Source organism: Lissotriton vulgaris, chromosome 1_1 (genome assembly GCF_964263255.1).
Source record: "Lissotriton vulgaris chromosome 1_1, aLisVul1.2, whole genome shotgun sequence".
Lineage (NCBI taxonomy): Eukaryota > Metazoa > Chordata > Amphibia > Caudata > Salamandridae > Lissotriton > Lissotriton vulgaris.
Genome location: NC_141685.1, coordinates 1770423803 through 1770449206, shown reverse-complemented (window position 1 = coordinate 1770449206; position 25404 = coordinate 1770423803). Strand labels below are relative to the sequence as shown.

The 25404-nt window shown below is 45.0% G+C and overlaps 1 protein-coding gene across 1 annotated transcript in view; it reads left to right on the top strand.

The window, feature by feature from the left end:
• The window catches only part of HAL (histidine ammonia-lyase), a 372837-nt gene that overhangs the window by 238424 nt on the left and 109009 nt on the right, over positions 1-25404 (top strand). The window contains exons 12-15 of the mRNA XM_086919081.1: positions 3215-3362; positions 6932-7027; positions 7111-7169; positions 19707-19787. Of these exons, the coding sequence (XP_086775207.1) occupies positions 3215-3362; positions 6932-7027; positions 7111-7169; positions 19707-19787 (384 nt within the window). The remainder of the gene's footprint in view (positions 1-3214; positions 3363-6931; positions 7028-7110; positions 7170-19706; positions 19788-25404) is intronic.

Genomic DNA, 25404 nt, shown 5'->3' with positions numbered 1-25404 from the left:
AATTTCTGCTGATTGTGCACTACAATTATATAATGAATCGGTGTGTGCTGCTTTATTGATGGGATCTGCCACTTTTCCTAAAAAATACTTTGGTAAGCTGAGTAAGCAGTAACCTGCATTTCGTATTGAAGCACACTACCAATGACTCCAAAGGGTTCAGCAAATATTAGTAACATAATCAATAATAAACAAATTTACATACAACTCCAAGACCATGTCTAGTTCACTCACACATGCATTTTTCAATTCAAAATTTCATGAAGTGAATGAAAGTTGACACTTAATTGAAAAATTCCCTTCAAATAAACAATGATGTCACCTTCAAAACAGTGATGATTACATCAAACGGAATCCGCGAGCCTGTGTTTTCTGGCAGCCCCAATGCATTTCGGTTTCGTGGAACCCTTCTTCAGGGCAAGATTTCATGCAAACTAAGAAACAATAATTGGCCATCTGCCGGAACACACAAAAATAGTGCAAATTGTAAATTTCCGAGGAAAAATAGAAAATTGCAATGAAGATGCAAAATTACAATTGAAAATTAAAGATTACCACTGCATGTGTCCATCTGTATCAACCCAAAACATGGTGCTTTCACCAAGACCGGAGAGTGAGGTGCCAAAGTGTCCAACGAATTGTAAAATAGATATAAATGACAGTGCAGCATTGTGAAATGACGATTTTGCCAATCCCCTTGCCAAAGCATATTATAACCGATTTTTCACTAACGTGTGATTCCATCAAATAAACTGAAAATTCTAATTCAATGCTCTTCACAAGATGATACTAAATAATTTTCATGCAAAAATGTGCAAGACATATCAGACTGGGTAGGTTATTCGCTCGTGATTACCACTAGCAAAACGAAAGTTCATGAAACAGTGTGTCGAGCGATGTGACATGCCTTCTTATAACGATTTAGTCATTTCAAAATCTGTGAAAAACTAAAAGTGAGAAGTCCAAGTCAGTATCAATCAAAACAATGGGGGTGATCAGGGCAAAAAGGATGTCTTTCTCGAAGCTGACTGATTGAACACAGACATTTAATCAACCCAACAGACTTTACTAAACATTATTGTGTGGCTGTCCTAGCCAGACAACATGCAATGCTTGGCCAAATTGTCCTTAGGACACTATTTCAGATATTTACATTATCCATACACTAGCCATCACTAGTAGTGGAGTACCCTCTAAGTAAGCCTGGGTGGAGTTCGCAGAGTTCCGATACGTGGAACTCCACGAAGTGATAAAAAAACTCCACCAACCTACTCTGAGTTCCGGCAATGGTGGATTGGGTTACCTTGTGCTGTTCTAACTGATTTTTAGCGCCAGGTGTTTGTCCCGCGCTGTAAAATCTGCGCGAACGGCATATCTCACAGTACAAGAGGGCGCTATTCTTTCTGCCACTCTAGTAGAAGTTCTACTCGAGCGGCCACTTCCTCAACACGAACGGAAGGTTTCTCAACGCAAGTGGTAGCCAGTTCCGGACTGGGACCCAAAACCGGCCCTGGCCAATTTTGTTACAGGGCCGATTTTCGGCACTGTAACAAAAAATCGGCTCTGTGACAAAATCGGCCCCCAGGGCCCCAAAACTGGCCCCCACCCATGCGGCCCACCGGGGGATTGACCGGTGCCCGCAACGCACAGTCCGGGCCTGGCGATAGCGACCATACGTGACCGCCCACATTGAGAAATCTCCCTGGGAAGTGGTCTCGTGTTGGATTTTGTGCACTTGCCAACATAAGCTTTGGTGAGCATGAGCGAGAAAATTCAGATCTCCGCGAACTCCGCAGGGTACAGAGTGCAAAAAACTCCATCAACGGAGCAGAGTTCCCCACCCAGGCTTGCCTTTAAGCATTGGTGCATAGTGTCTAGTCCTGTAAATACACATGCGTCCATAATCCTTCCAAGAAGCTGGTGGCTCTGATCACAGATCTCGCCCTTTATTAGCTAACTTCCCCGTGCAATACACATGTGCACCACACTGCGTTTGCTCACCACTCCACACTGCTCTCACTCACTGTGCGAAAAACAATTTAATATGAAGTCATTGTCCATGCATGGTGTCAGCTAAATGAAGAGTCACACTTCACTTTGTGACTCGAAATACTTTCTTAGAAGAAAGACAACTTTCAAACACCCTAGCCCAACACTAAATGGCAGGAGTACACAGAGAATGTGAATCTACAGCGCAGCACGCTATGGCCATATGCTTACAGCGTAAGTATAATTTTCCTTTTTGACTACTGGTCCTGGACTTCCTCAGGATAAATATTGCATATTTCTTGCACTATCCATATTATGTTTAAGGAGTATTCACTAGAGAAGCTTATTACTTTTTTCCTTGGTTCCTATTACATGTATTTATATTTTTCTTGTTTTGATAGTCTTTTTTTTATCCGTGTCCTTATTTTCTTGTCTTTAGTTTAGTTTATGTACTATATCACCAGCCATGTATTACCACACTAGACTTGCTTTTTATGTAACCTAATGTGTTGTTAATGGTTTTGCAATAAGGTCTTGAGAGATGTGCTGTCTTTAATAGTTCTATTGTTCCTTCACCCTCCCCCTAATACCTCATTCGAGTGATTATTCACAGTTTACAGAACAGGTCAGACCCCCTCCTTTATTTTCCTTGTCTGTTCTAATTCAGGTGGTCAAATGCGCTGCTTTACCAAAATGCTCTTCTTCATCGCCATCTTTTGCTGGAAGGTTTCTTCTAATAAATCTTTGCTTTCCCTCTCAAATCACACAAGATGACCTACATTTAAAAAATGTTCTAAGTGCTTCTAATGGGTGCACTGTTCCTCCGTATGGTGACTGCATGATAGCATAAGGTACCCGTAAAGCTTTCAAGATGACTGTCACTGTGACCCAGTGGGCCTTTGGTGGACATATCGCTTAACAAGGAGTTATTGTTACCTTAAGCTCTGCTGATAGACACCCAGTAGTACCCTCGACTCTAAATAGATTTGGGGAACTGCCTGGTTAGCAGAACTGAAGGAGTGCTTGTTTATGGCATTTCCTCCTGCTCCTCCAAACCCTAAATAAGGTCTAAGTTAGCTTGCAGCTTTGATGTGGACATAGTTAAGATGTATATTTTCAAAGTTAATATCTTTTAAATTGTCTAATGAAGTATTTCTCTTGAGCAGGACAAGCAAACATCGTACATATCTAGTAACAAATTAGCATGTCTTTCTTTTATTTCTTATAGGGCTTGGCTTTGATCAATGGGACCCAGATGATCACCTCTCTAGGCTGTGAGGCTGTAGAGAGAGCCAAAGCCATTGCGCAGCAGGCTGACATCATAGCGGCTCTCACTTTGGAAGTGCTGAAGGGCACAACCCGAGCCTTTGACTCTGGTGAGTATGTGGGCGCTATTTCTCGAAAAATCTGTATAATAGAAATGTATAGTCAAGGGCGGTGTTGTCCTCATGAATAAATAATGCCATGTGTACCTAAAGATAAGATTGAAAACAGCATCTCAAAAATCAAAATCAAAAAGGCTTGAGATCAGTAAATTATTAAAACCATGAAGGTTTAATCAAATATTAAAGTGCTATACAGAAGGTGAAACTGTAGTAAGGCTCTTTACATCAGTCCTAAGTCTCAGAAATAAATTGCCATGAAAGCTCTTAGCATTTAAAAAGATGCAAAAATGAGCAAAATCTGACAAATGGTGTAGCAAATCAGTAGAAAATCGGGCAGCATTTCTAGAGGCTCAAAGAATTGTCACATAGAGCCCCGAATTCAGGGCTTTGTATAGCAAATTGTACCATAGAAAGTATTGGAATTCGCAGTGTCAGTGTAGTGTGAAAATATGTTATCATGGCAATAGCAAATCACAGTTCAGCATTGCTAGAAATCAGAGTCTTCAGTTGGCAGTGGTTTGCACCCTGTCTAAGTAGGGACCCTTCCTTCTAGTCAGGTTAAGGGAGTTGCACAACTGCTCAGACCCTGGGTAGCTTGGTACAAGCAGACCGGCTTATCTCAGAGGCAATGTGTAAAACATTTGTACATAAAACACACAGTAATTCAGTGAAAACACTACTAACTGACACCAAACCAGTTTAGACTAATAAAGTATCTGTATCTAAACCAAACAAGACCAAAATAAAATAAAAAAATCCAACATACACAATTCAAAGTATGACTTTTAAAAGGTTTCAAGCAATCCTGTCAATGGAAATCTACGGATGTGTGATTTTTACACAAAGTACCTTAAATGCGTCATAATCCACAAGACAAGACAGCCAGGAGGGAAGCGTAAAAAAAACCAGCGATGCGTCAGTTTCTGAGTCCTTCGGGAGGCGATGCAACAGTTCTGCTGCACCCAGGAGAAGTGATGCATTAAATCCATACTTTAGGTGGAAGTGATGCGTCGATGTACCAGGTGATTCTGCTTTGCGGGTGTTGCATCGGAAAAACTTGCCGCACAGGAGCAATGTGTGAAAAAATCAGGCTCTACAGGCACTGCGTGGATTTCCATAGCTGCGGACCGGTGATGCTTCTGTTCTTTTAGCCGCACAGCAGGGCCTGCGTTGCAGTCATTGTGTGGCGGTTTCTCAAGCTGTTGGACAGGGGCTGCATCGATTTCTTCGGCGGCACAGGGCCTGTACTGTGGACCTGCATCGGAAAATTCAGCTGCAAGAAGTGCAAAGCGTCGATTTTGTATGTTTCTTCAGTTCTTCACAGCTTTCTGTAGCAGGAACATTCTCCAGGGGCCCAGAACAGGAATCAGCACCCCCAGGTAGGATGGCACACACAGCAGTTCAAGAACACTGTAGGTGAAGTCTTTGAGTCCCTGAGATTTTGGAACAGGAGGCCAGCACACACTAGCCCTTGGAGATTCCTCTCAAACGGGTTTCAGAGCAAAGTCCAGTCTTTGTCCTCTACTTGGACGTAGAAGCAACTGCACGCCAACTCAGTAAAGCAACACAGAGCAAAGAGGCAGACTTCTCCTCACAGCTCTTCGGCTCTTCTCCTTGCCAGAGTTTTCTCTTGAGTCTAGAAATAATCTAAAGTTCTGGGCTTTTAGGTCTAATACTTAGATCCCTTATTCCCTTTGAAGTCTTTGTTCAGAAAGTCTCATTTGCTCAGTAAAACCAGTTCTGTCCTCTCTAATCCAGTTTCACTGCAGGAAGCAGAGACAGCATTGTGCAGAGCAGCCATAGCCTATTCAGGTGTCAGTGACCACTCCTCCCACCACTCTAGCCCAGGATGGCCCATCAGCATATTCAGGGCACATCTCCGCTCCCTTTGTGTGAGTGTCTGGAATGACTGCACAAGCAACCCCTGTCAGTCTAAAACCAGACAGTAAGTCCACACCATCTGGTCAAAGCAGGCAGAGGCACACAGGATGGTTAAATAAGAAAATGCCCACTTTGTAAAAGTGCAAAAGAAACAAACAAAACAATTTATGGACGGAATGCTGAACAATACAATCATTCAACCCCAGGTACAAGGATTTGGGTTTAATCGATCATTCTTTTGCTCACCACGCCACCCCAGTTTGGACCCAGCCATATGCAAATCCCTCTTGACCCTGTTCCTTATGGGAACAGTCCAGCCCGAACTGCCAGGCCAGTGGCATTGTCAAACACACAATTTAGAAATCACCTTTACTAAAAGTTGTGTTATTGAATTCTGAGTTCAGAGAGCCTAAACTTCAAATCTTTAGCTGTTTCGAATTAAAAGTTACACTTGCAAAAAGTTATAAGGCAGCTCCAATGATAGCCTATGGGAGAGCTAGTCCCTGCAGTAGTGAAAAACAAAATACACAGTGTATCAGTATCAGGGCATATAATACACATCAATAGAGGACTACCTTTAACCTACACTGTGCCCTGCCTATGGGGGTACCGTGGGCCTACCTTAGGGCTGAGGTACATGTAAAAAAGGGTTAGGGCCTGGCAAGTGGGTGCATTAGCCAGGTCTACATTGCAGTTAAAAACGGTGTTCACAGACACTGTAGTGGCAGGTCTGAGACCAATTTGAAAGGCTCATGGTGTGGGTGGCACAATCAGAGCAGCAGGACCACTAATAGCATTTGCTTTACAGGCCTTGGACACACACTGTGCATTTTACTAGGGACTTACCAATAAATCAAATGTGCGAATCATGGCTAACCAACCAGAGTCACAATTTACACAGGGAGCACTTGCTCTTTGGCACTGATCAGCAGTGGCAAAGTGCCCAGAGTACCTAAACCAGCAAAAATGAGTTCCAGCACACAGTCAAAAATACAGGAGCTAGAAGCAAAAAGTCAGGGGAAACCACACCAAGGATGCCAGGTCTACCACGCATTATAAACATCATATAATAGTACCTTCCTACCACTGTCCCACCCAGTTGATATTAATGAATCCACTCTGGACCTAATGTCATCAGACGTGGCTGAACAAATTGGTTACATACACAATGGAGAGTCTTGTAATGAATAGCCTACATTGAGCAGACAGGAAAGGCCTTGAAAAGTGTCTAGAGACTTCCACCAGAGTGCTTCGAGAGCAGCATGTCAACACACGCATCAGTACACATTTTGCTGCGGGGGGGATGTGAATGTGAGCATACAGTCCGAATCAGAATCAGAAAATGCTTTCTTCGATTTTAGAAAATTGGTAAGATCATAAAAGCAACAGTTAAAAGGACAAATTCATACACAATAAAAACAGCAGTTACACATTCAGGTTCATACAGATAAACATTAAAAGAAAAATATATTCCATGTATAAGCAGCAGCCCCATCAGTGCGTAAATTCATTTTTTGTTTTTTTTAGCATACAGTCATATTATGATTGCTGTTTGCTTTGAATTAGTTATTGCTACTTTATGTGCAAAGTCTACAGAGCTTTAGAAGGTGGCCAGTTACTTCGATTTATGTTTTATACTTCAAGTGTGCAGTGACCACTTGCATTTTTACTCTTACTAGATATTCACCTACTACGTCCACATCCTGGACAGATTGAAGTTGCCTCTCGATTCAGATCTCTTTTAGATTCTGACCACCACCCATCTGAGATTGCAGGTAATTCTCACTTTATGGAGTACTTACATAGGTTGATGATAAAATAATTTCAATACAAATGCCGTTGGATCTTGCCTTTGCAGACAGTCACCGATTCTGTGATCGTGTCCAAGATGCATACACGTTGCGTTGCTGCCCTCAGGTACAGATAAACTTCACTTTCCACAAATGTCACTGCTTTCCCTCAATGTCCATTTATTTATCCATTAATTGAATCGTAAAACCTATTTACAACGATATTCATTTATGTCACTCATATAGGGATTTACTCTACCTTTACCTCACTCACCATGCAACATTATCTAGGCACAGTCCAGCTTACTGAAGGATATAAACATTCCTGGCACTGTGTCCCACTAAAGAAATACATAAAACTGTGAGGTCACAAAAGTAGGAATTAGGATAATGTTTAAGAAAATGGAATAGAACATTACCCAAGTTTGGGACGCTAACATTAAGGGTTATAATTGCAGTAACATTTTGGCCTCACCAACAAAGCATCTTCAGTTTTTAATATTGACATATACAGATGTAGTAGACCATATCCCCCTCAACCTAAAATGCACCATTACCTCCCTCTCTGTAAATGATCTTGCTGCGTCTTACTAGTTGCTCCTTAGATAGATTTGTGCTATATTAATACCTTCACATATCATCTGCAGTGAACAGCACAGTGACTGCCAAAAGGCAGAGGCAACTTGCCTTTTTCTAGGGTTAAAGATCTGTGTACTCAGTCTTTCAATAAGTGCACTATTCAAAACTGGAATAAGAAAATGTAATAAAACCAAATCGCATGTACTTGACTTCTCTTCAATGTATTCTTCAGTAGACCCGATTGGTGTGACCACAATCAAAGCTCATTTGGGGTAGAATACAAAGCTTTATTTATTTTTAGTTACTTCGTGCAATCTGCAACATGAAGCACCACCTCCTGTCACAGTAACATAGTTTCAATGTTGACAGGTCACAATGGGGATAATTAGAGGTTTCTTTTAAAAGAAGAATTGAGAGGGGCCCCTTGACACCAAAGTAATAGGGTTCAATACAGCTGTATTACAAAGTGAGTTTCCTTTTGATTGCACTTAAGAACTCATTGAAAATTATGATCTAAACACCCAAATGCTTACCTTACTCGTACACATTTAAGCTCTCACCAGTCAAATAAGGGAAATATAATCATATACCCAAGGTCAACAGACTGGAATAATTTTTTTAGGTAAAAAATATATAAATCTATTTATTCATAATAGTATTGTACAATACATAAATCATTTGATGCATAGCCTTTCATTTGTAACATCCCTGACATAAAATCTAAAATTAAATCACGTTATACACATAAAAAAAATCAAAATTAAAAAAGAGAGTACATGCAAAAGACAAAACAATATGTTGTTAAAAAGCATACATCCGTGATCTCACGATAATTGACGCCTCTCAGCGCCTTGAGACCCTTACGGGTGAGTAGCGCGCTATACAAATTCGATGATTGATTGATTGATTGATTGATTGATTGATAATTAGGACTAGAATCTGCAATATACATCTGTAATTCCAGCCTTTACACGGATTGTGTTTCTAAAAAGAGCGTTTCGATAGTACACTTTAGAACATCATCTTTATCAAGACTGTATTTATTACTCTAAAACAAAATGGTTTTGCCCGGAATCTTTAGCAACACCTGTATGATAAAACACAAATATCAGCATGACTGTCTACATTATTATTACACCTGAAATTATCAATACATTTTACAACAGTTTCCAAGAAGATAACACTTAAATAAATGTTGCCTGTTTTTGCATGTCCTGATAATAGCTCGAGGCTAACACATGGTATAAAATTTACCAATAGTCAAAGGCTAACACATCAAAACAAAATCTACCAGTCCTTATTTATTCTTACAAATATCCAAAAAGACTGTCACCTAAATAGTTCGCCTGTAGACACACATGCTGACATTTGTGTTTTATCATACAGGTGTTGCTAAAAGGTCCGGGCAAAACCATTTTGTTTGGAGTGATAAATACAGTCTTCATAAAGATGATGTTATAAGGTGTAGCATCGAAACGCGTCAACGCTCTTTTTTTTTGTTTTTGTTTATTTAAATCATTTTTATTAACTTTTTTTGTTTGTTTTGCACATTATCAATAAAGCATGCAGTCAGGACAGTGCTCACGTAGCAGGTGGAAAAAGAAAGAAAAGTGATTGTCAGTAGCACAGTGCACAGTAACTAATAGCAGCAGGAATACAGAGATTTAAGGTATGGTGAGTACATCAAATCGTGAGGCAATATCTCAAGAAGGATAGAGCAGTGCTGACAAATCACGGCACCAGGTAGCATGTGAATAATTCAGGTACAGTGCAGTTCAAACTCAACCGCGGACATAGGGCACAACAAAATGAGGACAACATAAGCAAAGGATGGGTACGGGAGAGTCGCTCATGACCTGCTGCCGCATCCAATGTAGCCGGGGGGGGCCAAGGACTTCCACGACCTACTGACAGTGGGACTCCGAGACAGAGGGGCTAAATCAATTTGTGTGTCGGCGCTAGACTGCATTCACGCCAGTGGCAGATATACCCTGAGTGATAACCCTTTGTGATGTAGTCTGGTTCCCTGTATCAGTGCCCACCCCTAGGAGTTTGGAGACCATTGCATCCCATTGAGGTGCCAGGGGTAACATGCGAATGCCAAGCAGGTCCTCTCTGCGTAGCTCCTCACCCTCCGCTTTCTCCCAGTTAAGCAGGGATCAAGCAAGTAGGAGGGGCGACAGTGGGATTACCCTCGCTTGGTGATCAAGCTTTTGGCCGTTCTTAGACCCAGGTCTAGAAACCACGTGGCAGCTCTATATTTCTTGTTTTTGCTGAAGAGGTGCAGCACATGGGCTTCCCAAGTCCGGGGAATGGTACGGGAGGTGCAAGCTGTGAGGGTGAGCGTTCCAGTAGTCATAACCGAGCAGCCCCAAAGCATATCACAGGGAAAAGCCAGGACTGGTTCCCAAGGCAAGCGCCGGGAAACCTCCGGGTAGCTGTGCGCTCAATAAATGCAATAATAATAATAATAATAATAATAATTGGCATCTAATTGCCGGCAACAGGGACAGGCCGCATCTATGCGGAGGAAGTACTTGTTGATTTGGGTTGGGGTGAGGAAGGCCTGATGTAATATGAAAGATGTTGTCTGCTTAAATCGCTGGTTGCGGTATGCAGGTTGGGCTGCCCTGGGCGGCCGCCCACTCCCTATCTGTAAACGCCCTCCCCAGGGCTCCCTCCCAATGAAGTCAAAGTCTAGTGAGATCTACCTCTGTGTGTTGTCGAAGTGAAGATGCGAACCAGCGTGTGTGGTGTCTTCCTTTCCCCAGCACGTGGAGGTACTGCAAAGTGTGGTGTGTGGGAGGTTCCTAAGCGAGTGCACCCCATTTGGACTCCGAGGAAGCTATGAGTGTTCTGTGTAAAGAAACTGCCCAGGGCGTAGGGTCTTCTCTGCTATGAGTTCTTGGAACGGGATGCGAGTGCCCTCCTGCAAAAAGTCCCCCACATCCTGTATTCCTTCCAAGGCCCAGTGATGCAACTCAGCCGCCAACATGTAGGTGGCCCCCGTGGAGTTCCCAGCAGTGAAATAGCGTGTGCATAGGGGACGGTGGTTCTAGTGAGGAAAAGACACCTATGGAAGCATTTGTATGCTACAGTGAGAAGAGTATCGGGGGTCTGAGTTTGGAGCTAGGATGGAAAATTTGTAAAAGGCTTCTCAGGGGCAGCGGAGACCGTAGAGAGGCCATGTCCGGTAACGGGAGGACATCCACCTGGCAATCCATAGCAGCTGGGAGGCCTGGTAGTAATGTTCGAAGTTGGCTCCCGCTAGGCCACTCAGCTCGGTAGGCAGATTAAGCTTTTCCATGGACACTCTGTGGCATGATGTCCCCCATATGAAGTCTTGCACCACCTTTTCCAATTGTTTGAAGAAGGGGGGGGGAGATGATATGTGGTAAAGTGGCAAAGTAATAGAGAAGATGGGGAAGAATCCCCATTTTAACCAGGGCGATTCTACCAGAGATCGCCAATGGGAGAGTGTTCCAGACACCCATCTGAGACCAAATCGCCCTGGTAGCCCGGAAGACATTCCCGTCAAAGAGGTCGACTTTGGTGCGATAAACTCGGACCTCCAAATAGCGAGATGGGTCGATGCACCAGGTCACAGGCGTCCACCCTATCGTGTAGCCTGGATCAAGAATAGCCTCCAAGAACGGAGAAAGTATGGATTTTGCCGGGTTAACTCAGTCCCGAACCATGCGCAAAATGGCTAAGGGCTTGATCAAGGGAGGGGGGGGGGGGATGTCATGAAGGTCTCTAGCATATAGCAGTAGATCATCTGCGTAGAGCAAAATGGTGTGAATGCCATCGCCTAGCTCAATCCCCATATCGACATGTGTGCGGATATGGGCCGCCAGCGGCTCGACCGCCAATGCGAACAGAAGCGGGGACACTGGGCATCCCTGTTGGGTTCCACGTCGCACCCTGATCGGATCTGAGACATATGGGCCTGTCCGAACCCGAACCGATGGATTATGATATAGTAGTTGCACCAAACCAAGAAAGTAGGGACCCACCTCAAAACTAGCCAGAACAGCAAAAAGGAAGTTCCAGGCCAGCGAATCGAAGGTCTTCTCAAGGTCCAACACCATGCAACTTGAGCGTGGCCATTCGATTGGGGCATATTCCGCCACCCGAAAGTAGCGGCGTATGCTCAGGGCCGTATTACGGTGCGGAACAAAGCCATTCTGGTCAGAATGTACTATATATGGGACTAGCGGAGCCATCCGGAACTTTTGCCAGGATCTTATAATCCGTGTTCAATATTGCAATCGGTCGATAGGAGCCAGGAGACGCAGGGTCCATACCAGGTTGCAACAAAGACACCACATTAGCGGTACGCATGGTTGGGGGCAGAGTCCCGTCCGAGATTGCCTCCATGTACATCGAGTGGAGATGCGGTGCCAAATATTCTGCCTAGGTTTTGAAAAGGGAGGCCGTCTGGTCCCAGAGTTTTACCAGAGGACAAGGAACCCACTGTCTCGTATTTCGTCTTCAACTAGAGGGCAGTCCAGCTCCAGGGATTGGTCCATCGTAAGGGTGGACAACTCCACTGTGTCCACATCTTGGGTGTTGCCCGTCAGGAGGGTCTCATATAGGCGAGTGTAGTGTTCAGTCATCAGTGCGTGAATGTCTCTTTGGGTGCTTTGCTCCCGGCCAAGTTCATGAGTAAGAACTGTATGGGGCACTGGGGATGCTCTTGCCTAATCAAATAAGCCAGCAGCCTCCCGGCTTTGTCCACGGCAGTGTGAGTACAAATCAAATACACCAGTTAAATATGGCTCCTCAGGTGGTCCACAAGCGCCTCCCGCTCGGTATGGGCAGCATCCAGGCTCTGTGTCGAGCCGGGTTGGCGACAACCTGTGTCCCGAGTAAGAGCAGCCGTCCCTCAATGTGGACCAGTGAGGTGTCTGGTTGTCTGTGGATACTCCAAGTCTGTCACAGACAATGACCCCTAACTACAACCTTAAAGGCCTCCCATTCAGTGAGAACCGAGTCAGTGAAACCGGTATTAAGTGCGAAATAACTAGCTATCACTGATTCCAGTGAGCTTCGGAAGAGGGGGTCCTCCAGAGAGGCGGTCTGCAGGCGCCAGGCCAGAATCGTGGGGAAGATGCGCCTCCTAGGCCGGGCGCATCACCAAGGGATTATGATCAGAAAGTGTCCAACCAAGGTAATCAGTCGTCTGTATCAAGGGGAGGAGGGCTGCGGATGTAAGTACAGTTGAGGTGCACATGTACCACGACCAGATGTCTGAAAGTGCCCAGTTACCCAACCAGGTTTTTAAAAGGTGAGCATTAGGGGAAGCTGTAGTACTAGTGAGAGGGGGAAAGTAGCGGTAAAGGGAGATGTCAAGCACTGCGTTAAAATCCCCTCCCAGGAGCCACGGGACATCGGTTGGCCATTCAGTCTGCCACTCACCAGGACGTAGAGCTCCATTGGGTCTGTCAGGAATTCCTTCTCCTCCGATGGAACCCCTGGTTTAATCCATATCCTCACCCCTCTAGCCATGGACGAATAGTTGGTACTGTATACCTGGCCACGCAAACGTCCGCGTAATCGGATATCTTCAACGGCTGTCAGGTGCGTCTCCTGCAAAAGCGCAACACTCGTCTTGTGACGCTGCAAATAGACGTAAATGGCAAATCACTTAGAGGGTGTTTGGATGCCCCTGACATTCCACGTTATGACATTAAGATCAGTCATCGGGGCAAGTGAGATCAGTGTGTCCTGCCATTTGTGCTGTGGGACCCCCGTGTGCTGTGGGACCCCTTGGATGGGAGGGACGTAGAGGGAGCAGGTCTGTAGGGATGTTTATGTTTATGTTTACAGATTTCTAGAGCGCATGGCTGCCCGTAAGCGTCCCAGCGCTAGTGATAGATTGAGCGAGAACAACAGAGGAAGGGTTTAAGGGAATAGCCAGGTCTTTAAGAGTCTGCGAAAGGAAAGTATATTGGGCTGAGCGCGAATATCTAGTGGAAGCGAGTTCCACAGTTTGGAGGCATTATACGAGAAGAGACGGCCTCCTGATCGGGCCCTTTTGATCCTAGGTATTGAGGTCGGATGGAGATGCGTGGATCAAAGCAATCTGTTGGTTTTATGGGGAACAATCAGGTCTTTTAGAATGGGGGGCCTTTCCATGCAAAATTTTGTGAGTGGTACAAAGGGCTTTAAAATGTACTCTTTCCAGGATGGGAAGCCAGTGAAGTGACCGGAGGGCTGGTTTGGCAGAACAACGGTTGTTGGCGCCCGTAAGAACCCGGGCGGCAGTGTTTTGTACAACCTGTAGTTTGCCTATCACTTTCTTTGGAGCACCTAGGTATAGGGCATTACCATAGTCCAATCTGGAAAATATAAGGCTCTGAATCAAGAGCTTCCTAGACTGAGTGGGGAGCAGAGGCACAATTTTGAGAGAGGTGCGAAGGAGGCCGTAACAGGCTCCGGCGGTTTTTCTAGCTTGGGTATTGAGCGTGAGGACTTGATCCAGCCAGATCCCCAGACTTTTAATGTCTGGCTTTGGGGTCGGGGGCATACCCATACACGGGGGCCACAGAGTCTCAGGGCGAAAATGTGAGTGATTGCCTATGACCAGAATCTCCGTCTTATCTCTGTTGAGCTTTAGATGAGACCTGTCCATCCAGCTAGCTATATCCCCAAGGCAGGAGTGAAGATCGCTGGAAGAATGGTCCTGATGGCTTATGGATACAACAAGGTGGGTGTCATCGGCATATGTCAGAAGCTTGATCCATATGGATTGACAAGTTTTTCAAGGGGGGACATATACACATTAAAAAGCGTAGGGCTCAGGGATGAGCCCTACGGGACGCCACAGTGAACTAAAGTAGTTTTGGAGATGAAATTGCCCTCTGCCACATGAAATGAGCGGATGTGTAGAAAAGATCTCAGCCAGGACAGGGCGAGTCTAGAGATACCCAAGTCACTAAGCCGACGAATCAGCGTAGAATGATTCACGGTGTCGAAGGCCGCACTCAGATCCAGGAGGATCACTGCCACTGATCCCCCTGAGTCTATGATCTTTCTGGCCTCTTCGACAACCGCTATAATCGCGGTCTCCGTACCCTGGCCCGGGCATAAGCCCGTCGGTGAGGGTTTGAGCCGGTCGCTTGATTCAAGGTAGTCAGCTAACTGACGATTAATAAATGGTGATGGTGATGTGTAAAGGCAGCCAGTCTGTGGGCACAGCGACACCTGCAGAGGGAAAGGAAATAATAATACTAGTCCATAAAAAACCTTGAAACTGTAAAGGAGCAACCCCCCCAATGTGAGGAATCACCCAAACAAGTAAGCCATATCATGGCAACGGAACGAGCTTCGTTATACGACTTCGGGGGGAAGCGCCAGTATTATAGAGCAAGGAAGAGGTGTAGAGAGGAGAGGAGAGCTGAGCTAAGAAGGGAGAAGCAGAAGAGTTTGTATAAGAGAAATCCCCCTTAGTTACCCTGAATTAACAGGAGGCAGGGCATCAAAAAGCAAGGAAGCGGTGACACAACTTAGCTTTACATAATGCCCTAGTGAAGGCCATGCTCAAATAATGCCATCTGCTGTCTGAGGGGTAATGTCCGGAAGCGGGGGAAAGTCTGTGTCCTTGGACCACTCGGGCGTGGAGCTAGAGCCTCCGGATTTTGACAAGGAGCCAGCAGATCTGGTTTGGGATGGAGATCTGGTAGACTGGACGGCTGCCACCGTCTGCAGGGCCCCCTGACACTCCAGTCTGATCTGGGCAGGGTTCGGGCGTTCACGGCTGGCCTTCCGCCTTTATTTCTGTTCCCGCTATTCCTTGGCGGGATTGTTCATGTGACCGGAATTCCTCCGTCGATTTGGGTGCCACCACCAGCTCCTGTTCCTCGAGCCAGTCCCATGCCTCTGTGGGGGAGTTAAAATATCGGGTATTACCATCTCAGATGACTCGCAGATAAGCAGGGTAGAGCAGAGAGTAGCGGAGGTCTAGGTCCCGAAGCTGCTTCTTCACTGCACTGAAGGTGACTTGTCTCTGCTGAACCAGGGCCGTGTAATCCGGGAAGAGGTAAACTCCGACATTCTGTATCATAGGGCTGGGGGGCTTGCCAAGCTCCCGAAGTATAACATCCCTATCCCTGAAGTTCATTATGCGGAACAGGAAGGGACGAGGGCAGGCCTGTGGGCAGGTACCCTTTGAGCCCACGCCACTACGAATTGTGGGAAGAGCGATCCGGAGGGCATCAGGCTTCTTATCTAGGTCTCTGTGAAGGCCTCCAGCGCCTGACCTTCCGCTCCCCTCCGGCAGACCAACCACACAAACATTATTACGGCGCAATCGCCCTTCACAGTTGTCCACCATCTCCTCCAGGTTGCACACATGGTCGAGCAGATCTTGTAGCGCAGATGTGCAGCTCTGAGAGCGGGGCTGGAGGTCCACCAGGGTGGTGTCCGTTTCGCAGATCCTGTCGGAGAGTTTGTGCTGGTCAGCATGGAGGAGCGTAAAGTCGAAAGTGATGGTGTCCATTCGGCCCTCCAGGGCATTGCTGGTCCACTCCACTGCCGCTAGGACAGTGTCTAGTTTGGTGGCAATGTCAGGCTGGTTCATTTCCATCGCCAATCCTTGAGTCTGAAGCGGCGCCCCAGTCTGGCCCCCAGGGGATCTTCTCGGTTGGTATTATTATGTAGGCGGCCCATGACAATCTGCTGGGCACTTCCCATAGGGAGTGAGGTAAGGACGTCAAGCCCCAGTGGCCTCTCTATTTCCACCCAACAGCTCTTCTATCAAGTCAATGGCCACACTGTGGTCCAGTGCTATGTCGTCTGCAGGGTGATATTTTTCCAGTCAGCGAGACAGCTCAGTGTCCCCAGCCACCACAGGGCCCCTCTAGACGTCACAGTACTTCTTTGGGAGCCGCGGCTCACCTCTCCAGACAAGCTGCAGCAGTAGAAGCGAAGAGGGGAAGAATCCCGGTCTTCATAGGCATATAGCGCCGATGTGTGGGCTCTGGGGACAGAAGGTATCACTGGAGCTGTCTGGGCTGGCCGCCTCCAGGAACCTCACAGGCAGAGCTCCTTGATGCACACTCGTCTCAGGGATATACCCCTATCAATGGGCTTGAAGGAGCAGGCTTTGCGGTGAGGCCTCTTGGTAACGTAGGACCTTCACCATGACGGTGGCCCCGGACCACACCAAGCCGCGCCTACACAACACCACCATGGACAAGTGAGGGTCCTGGGGACAACAGACCCCTGTGGCCCCCACCACCTGATCGGCTGCAGCAACACTATACAGGCCCTCTACAGCAGCAGATCCCTCCACAAGAGCCGGCAGGCAAAGACTACAATGGGTTGGGCCCCTGCTTTATTCGACCAAGAGGAGCATCACCCCTATGTCAAGAAAGGGCCATCTCACAGGCCAGTTCAACATCCAGCACGCAATACTGCTCCACAGATCTAGGTCCCGGAGGGAGGCCACAGCAGACGAGCCGGGGGTCCCAAAGGACGGAGCAGCGCAGATTCAAGGCACCTCCTTATCTCCCGACGGTTTCAGGTGAGGAGCCCTAGGCCTGACTGACCCCTTGGCCCCCACACCAGCCCAGATGCCGCAGCCTCTGCCCGTAGACCGAGCGCAGCAGCCATGTCACAGAGTGTGCATCGAGTCCAGGTGGGGGCACTAGGTCCGACCAACCGCCACGGCCCCCCACCACAGGGCAGTAACAACAGCTGCAATCGGCCTTGCCCTCTCCAGGGAGCCCCGCCGACTCAGGGGGCAGCAGAGCTTAGCAGTCTTGAGTTCTCTGCAGGAGCCGTCGTGAGGTTTTAATGCAGCCTGGGACGTGCCTCCACATCGCATGCCCTGGCATCTGCCTCGCGCGACCCGGCTCCCGCAGAGTTACAGGCCGCAGCGCCCGGGGCTGTCACAAGTGACCTTCGGAGCTCAGGAGGCCCTCATCAGGTGCCGCCGAATCTCGCAGGCACTGTAGATGCAGGCAGTGAAATCAGCCAATTCCATCGGATGCACAGGATAAACGGGGGATTCACTGCAGAGCATTAGCAAGACATAACACAGATTGTGGAATTCCACCCAACAAGAAGTATTTTCCATAATAGTGACCTTCAATCAATAATTAGAGTCCATTTTAAATGAACAGGTCCGAACTTGAAGTTCTGCAGTGACTTCCACTGTTCGTGTTTCTCATGGTTACCATGCCGTTTTTTGGTCCCTTCTGAATACTCATCGGAATTGACAGACCATTCCAATATATGCTTGAACTAAAGAAACTTTCCTGCTCACACTATATTTCACAAAGACAGGTTTTTGAGCCCTGAAGAAGTCTCATTTTGAGACGAAACGCGTTGGCTAAAAAAGAGGCTAAGAAAAAAAGAAAATCTGCTGTGAATTGGATCGTTTTTCTACTGTTGAAAATCACAATAAAGAATTGAAAGTATACTACTATAAAGTTCAGACCTGTTCAATTGAAATGGACTCTAATTATTGATTGAAGGACACTAACTATTATGGAAAATACTTCTTGATGGGTGCTGATTCCACAATCTGTGTTTTGTATTTGGACTTTGTCCTTAAAGGAACAGATAGGGTTGTGTTCCTTGGTTTCCCAAGCACCATCACAATATTTGTAAGTCACCGGCCATAACAGGTGCAGGTTCTTTGCCTCAACCCTTTTGTCTGCAAGTGTTTTTCATTAGCAAGACATGTCCGCCATCTTCGGCGCTTGGCCACAACCGCAACACGTCAACACTCTTTTTAGAGAATCAATCCGTGTAAAGGCTGGAATTACAGACGTATCGATATTGCAGCTTCTTATTCTAGTCCTAATTATCGTGAGATCACAGATGTGTGCTTTTTAATGACATATTGTTTTGTCTCTTGCATGTACTCTTTTTTTAATTTTGATGTTTCTTTAATGTGTATAACGTTGTGATTTAATTTTAGATTTTATGTCGGGGATGCTACAAATGAAAGGCTATGCATCAAATTATTTATGTATTGTACGATACTATTATGAATAAATAGATTTATATATTTTTAATCAGAAAAACTTTCCAGACTGTTGACCTTGGGTATATGGTTATATTTACCTTATTTGACTGGTGAGAGCTTGAATGTGTATGAGTGAGGTAAGCATTTGGGTGTATAGATCACAATTTTCAATGAGATCTCAAGTGCAATCCAAAGGAAACTCACTTTGTAATACAGATAGAGTTTGAGTTGGTGAACCACCATAAATGGCCTTTTACTCTGCCTCCTAAGTGGGAAAGCTGTCGGGTGTGATCCAATGAAGCCTCAGCAGCCTCTGCCAACACAAACACCTTAGGTCTAGCTATGATCTAGCACATGACTGCTATGCCGGAGTGAGGATCATCCCATTTGCTTATGCCTGGGTGATCCTAACTCTGTTTCCCTGCCTATGAGGACCATGTGTGGCATGGCCCTGAATCTCAGAGAGAAAATACGCTCTTCATCTGGGCTGTTGATGATTTGTTTTTCAAAAACAACCTTCTTCTTTGTAAGTTTGTTGTTGAAAAACAACAGAAATGCTGTACGGTGCCAAAACAAAGTTTCTGTATTCCTTTCTGTCTACAGTAAAGGAGCCAATGTGGTAGATCCACTGTTGACTTGGATCTGTATGGCATATGGGCCTTTGCCAGGAGATCAAAGGCATTACATTGTCATATCTGAGAGCTAAATTAGGTGCGGGGTTTGCAGTCCAGGCTTTTCTGCTACAAATCATTGTTATCCCATGCATTAATCACTTGTTTAAATAGAAGAAAGCCAAAACTGCAAATCCCAGCAGAGGCTAGTTTGTTAAATGAAAACCCAGTACATGAAACACTGTGCCCTATAGACAGCGAGGCAGAAACCCTAACATACGTGTGTTTTAGAGTGCATGATTCCAAATCATTGTTTACATATGTACCTTCTATAATACACCTCATTGACCGGTAACAAATAGCGAATGTCTTGTATTACTAGCATAATTATCATCACTGTGTAGATGACGTGTACTACTGCTTTATATCCTTTAGGGACCAAATTAGTTCATATAGTGGAAGCTACCCACTAATTAAATTTGCTATTTTCCAGGTTCATGGTGTGGTCAATGACACAATAAACTTTGTAAAGAATATTATTACAACAGAAATCAACAGTGCTACAGACAATCCTGTATCCTTTTGGCATGCTCACTCAAATCTTTGAAAATGTAATAATAAATGAATTGGGTACACTTAAAACAATCATAACAAATACACTGAATTACTGAGTGCAAAACAATGTTCTTGTTTATGGCTCTCAAAGAGAGCATCTATTGTTTATTTCAGTTTCTGAATCTCATAACCCACTGCTATGACATAGTAACATTTAACCACTGTTGTGATGTCATAAAGGTCTTCAGGCCAGGCTGACCGCCTTTCCTGAGAGGAATTAAGGCAGGAAAGGTGTTGGGGGTAGATCAAGAATGGCAAGTAAGTCTTTTTTGTTTTCTTTTTAACCATTTGAACAGGAATACAGAGACCATGTTATGTATGGTCCCCCCATTCCTCACTACTGCATAGCTGTTCAAAAACGGGCCAGGAGATTTTGGGGGCCATACATAACATAAAATTATAGATGGATAAAAGTGAATTAGGGGGGTGTTTCTCACCTTGGGGTTCTTAGTGACATCATAGACCACTAGCGCTTCACTCTGGTTGTCCATTTTATGTCACTCAGAACCCCTTGGTGAAAAACATCCCTGTAATTCACTATTCCCCAACCATAATTCTATATGTTGGTGAGTCAGTGGGATGTATTTGTTAAGGCCTGCAGTGTTTATGAAAATTGCTGGCTGGTTACCCGGATCCTGGACAGTTTGGATTGCGAGTGTATGGAAAATCTGGGTAAAGCTGGGGCTGAAGCAGTCTGGGCTGATCGGTCTGTTAGCAGAGTTTCTCAGAACAATATTTAGATAAACTACTGACAGTAAGTTGACATATTGCTGTCACCTAGGCCCCGAACACATGAGCATCAAACCCATATGATGAGTGGAGGAAATGCTCATCACGTGATCTAACCCTCTGAACGAAGTTTATTACCTCTCATGCTCTTGACATTACAATGTGTCCATGGTACCTGAAGCATAAACATTTGATCCAATAAAGTTACAAACAATGAAATACATTTTATATCATTTTCCCATTAGTATTAGTGGGTGGGCACATTTCATTTTAAAACATGGTAAGCAGATGCAAAACCTCAGGCATATTCACACTCGCCTGACATAGATTTATAAAAAGGCAGCATGCAGGTGCAAAACATTGTACTCCTTGTTCCTTTCAGAAGTGGGAAATGTGAAGTGTGTGTGTGTTTTACAGTACCGCCCAGCACTGCCTCTTGCTGGGCAATGTAATTACCTTAAGTCTATTTGAAACAAGTTAATTACACTAACAGTACCCTGCCAATGCCTGAAACAAACTTCTCCAGCAGGGGGAGCCTGCAAGTGTGGCTTCTGCCTGCTAGAGCTCCATAAAGGTGCCTCATAAAGAGACCCCAGCTTGGGAATTTGCTATCAAGATCCCTGTCGGCGGCCCAGGAAATGTTATTATGTTAATGTAATGACATGTAAGATGATTAAAATGCATGGTTCCTGACCATGAGGTTTTAAGCTTTTTCCTTTCTCCTGCACATTGGCTTTGCAAGCAGAAGAAAACAAGCAATGGCATAGCCAATAGGTCTCGCCTTTTGGAACTATACGTTTTTAGCCGTGCAGCATATTATCTTGGGTGCTGTGCTATACAATTTCTGCACACTGGGTCATGCAGTCCGATTCAGGAATACATGTGTGCCTTAGGTAACAGAATTAAATCTTGGTTGGTGCAGTGGAGAATAGAGACTTGTGTAGTTTTTAGTGCTATGAGGTCAGAACCTGTGTGAATGTAAGTTATTTAAAACTTGCATTACACGCAGTATAATATAGACTGCTACAAAAAGGTTTAAGAAAAAATGGTTCTTTCAAAATATAGATTTTAGTAATACCCAGACTGTACATAATGCGATTTTCTTTTTTTATTTTATTTTATAAAACTGTCCCTTCAATCCTTAGTCAAGGATAAGCATGCACTTCATAGCTCAGTTGTTGCACTATTAATTACAAATAATAATTTTTTGTCATCACAAAGTTTCCAGTAATTCCCCAATTAAAGCCAGTACGGACTCATCATTTACATTTGCAGTTATTAATGTAACCGTAATCTAATAAAAATGCTTACCTATAAGGATTGTGACCATTTGTTTAAAATAAAATACGTCAAAAATTAAAATAATAATAAATGATACCTAGAAAACAAATTGAAAGAATAGATTGGACTATCAGCTCTGACATTGAAGCAGGCTTCTTTCTAAGCAGATGTGAACATTTAAAAGAGAAATGCTCTCACTCCTAGTGAATAAAACCAATGGCAGAAGTGGACTGATCTTTTAGCTCGTGCAGAAGGCTGTAGTGGGCAGACACATTCTCATTTTGAACAGACCAATGATTGAAGAGGGCTGACCAAAGGTCTGCGTGTATGATACATGTATTTTTATTAGGATGTATTTCTTTCTTTTAAAATAGGAGTTTGGAGAAACAGCAAAAGCAGGCTCTAAGACAGGCATGAAAAAAACCCAACAGGCTCACAGCATAGTGAATGTGCGTTATAGTCTTTACATATAAATAGAAGTATGAAACATGAAGAATTGTTTGTTTTATACTATATTGAACAAGAGTGCCCTGTAAGGAGTTCTTGAAATCAGAGATACAATGAAAAGCTTCCATAAACAAAGCTACTTATTACAATCCAAGGAGTGCTCTGAATCGATGCAAGCTGCAGTAGTGACTAGTATCAATGCTATACGACTTCCCTTGACCAGTTATCTAGCAGAAACGTCTTGATTTAACGTGCTACTGACGCTTCTGCAGAGGAACATCTGAAGTACAATAGCATGCACCTTCGAGACAACAGGAAATTCACACTGCACAAACGATAGTCCGGAATTAGAAAAAATCCTGCTGTATATGTCCTTCTGATTTTGGATGATGGGGTCTAGGTGGGAGAGGGGAACTCTTCAACAGCCTTATTTCTTCAGTAGAGTCATGGTCATGTTTCCCTTAAGTAATGTAGAGTTGATTGGTGTCTGCACAAATGTATGAGACGTAAACGTGCACTGGGGTGCTTTACTCCCCATTATCAGGCAAAACCCTCAAGAGAAAAATTGGGAGGGGCAACCCTCACAGTAAATTTAGACAACCGGTGACGTGAGCCAACCCACTACCCCAAAGTATATGCTGAAATGGGCAATAGAAAAATGAAAATGATACTACAATAAACAAATGGGTTAAGCCAGGTTGGTTTCTCATCAATAAATAATTTTATTAAAATCAAAAGGTAATGGATAAATCTAGGACTTTTTGATTGTACTAAAATAAATTGCCTAACGCCAGACCTAAAATGAAACAAGCATTTACAATGCAACGGTCTCGCCTTTGCAAAAGTTAGAGCTATTGGCATTGTAAATTACAACATTTTTATTTGTGTTGGTTTTGAAAACAGATAAATAAATGGCATTGTCATTTACAATGCCAATAGCTTAATCTCTCGCAAATGCCACACACAAACACAAAGACCCACACACACAGATCCCCACACACCCACACAGCCCCCCACACACACACACAGAGCCCCACACACACACACAGAGAGCCCCCCACACATAGAGAGCCACACACACACAGAGCCCCACACACACACACAGAGCCCCACACACACACACAGCCCCACACACACAGAGCCCCCCACACACACACACACACAGCCACACACACAGAGCCACGCACACACACACAAATCGGTTGAAGCATGCAGAGGAGTAACAGATACTGAATCGCAAATGAAAAACCTGCGTTAACCTAGCTGGTATTTAACAGCGATGCTTTAAATCTAGAGTTGTCAACTGACGGACCATAGACCTTTCGTTAGATGGGTTACTACACTAGAAGCCTGGGGCTCTGCCTACATGGAATTATTTTGTGGGGGGAGGGCTAGGAATTAGGAATGCTCAGCTTGTTGCGTTTTAAGTCCCTGGGCGGGGGGGAATGTTCTGGAAGCAATCTGAAAATATAGCAAGGGGGTTAAATCAACCTGGTGGTCTGTTCTGGAAGGGCGGAGAGAGAGCTCTGGTGGCAAAAGAAAAGCCAGTTCATGCACGTGATGTGTGGGCTACACAAGGGACAATGTTTGGGATTATAAATTGTCTACATGGGAGTGAATTTAGTCAATCCCCCGCCCCCCACCGCTTGTCAGTCTGGGATCAGTGTTCTGCGTATAAACCCTACAACCCCAGAGGAAGCACGGTAGTGGGCAGCTATTGCAGGTTACTCGGATCAATGCAAGACAAACGATAAAGGTATCCATTTACAGGACAATGCCCAACACATGAACAGCCGTATATTCAGAGGATCACGCAGCAAGACCTAAATGGTAGCTAGGATCCCTTTCAGGGGGTGCATTTCCGAGGTTGCTAATCTGCGAGGGTCCGTCCGCTGACAGCCACACCCAGTGCAATGCGTACGTGTTTCACCACCGGTCTTGGTGCAGATTCTGGGGCGCCCGAGTTTGCGGCGCTTAGAGGACCCCGGATGAACCTCTGAGCATAAAGGACTAGATGCCGAAGCAGGTTAATGCATAAGGGACAACGAATTCCCCGGGGCGACACACCCGCATGGAGGGATAGACCAGAATCTATGTGATGTAGGGTTGGGTTTGGGCGGGATCGGCTCGCTTCCTTGGAGGACTCTCTCCACACAGAGTTGTGGGACAGGAGCTCTGTGAGGTTCAGATGAGGGGATGGCGTGGGCGAAGTCAGCCCTTTTCTGGGGTGGAACCGCATCACGTGGTCAGCGGTGCGACCCTCTGAAGTCTTCCTCCTTCCCCAATCACCTCTAAGCGCAACACAGCACAGGAGCTGTGCGAGGCACGGATCTTGTTGCTTTAAGGGTTAAATCTTACAACTTGGACTAGAGACTTGTCACCTCTATTGAGAGGGTTTACATAAGGCAAGACCCAGCACTTCACTGTGCGTTACAATAGGGATTAAAAGACGGAAATTGTCTCTTCATTTTTAAAAACCCACTCTAACGCAAAGGGGTGGAAATATCTTGAGAAGCGAAAACGGTTAAACAAGGCTGTAACACTCAGTCCTAAAACACCAGCGACGGGGGGAAAACTGAAGACTGAAAGAAAACCGAAGTAAGCGCAGACGCACAGTAAGATTTTTGTGGTGAAGGAACAACACATGGAACAAGCAGGGGGTGGACATGGTGCAAACAATAATTAAGTTAGAACCGAAGGTGGGACACTGGGACAGGTCGAGGCTACATCTTTAAATACCCGGAATGCTACTCTTTTTTGATACAAGCCATTTCAGATCTAGAACGGTGTCTTCTTTAAACATCCACAAACTCGGGAATAGCAAGGACACTCAAACTCTGGGGGGGGGTGGAGAGTATAGTACATTAGAGGAGAATAGGGGTTTGAAAAGGCGCTTAATTAGATCCATTAGTGGGTCAAAAACCTCAAACCAAACATGGTTCAGCGTTCTAATGCAGTAGCTACACCCCACAAAAATAAAACAAGAAATACATGGAAAACAAAACTGTATTGAAAATAAGTCCCTGGGTACATGTCAAAACAATTACAAGAACATCCGCTTACAATACACGGGTACAAATGCTCTAAAATGCTAACAAATTCAGGACCATGTTGTGAAG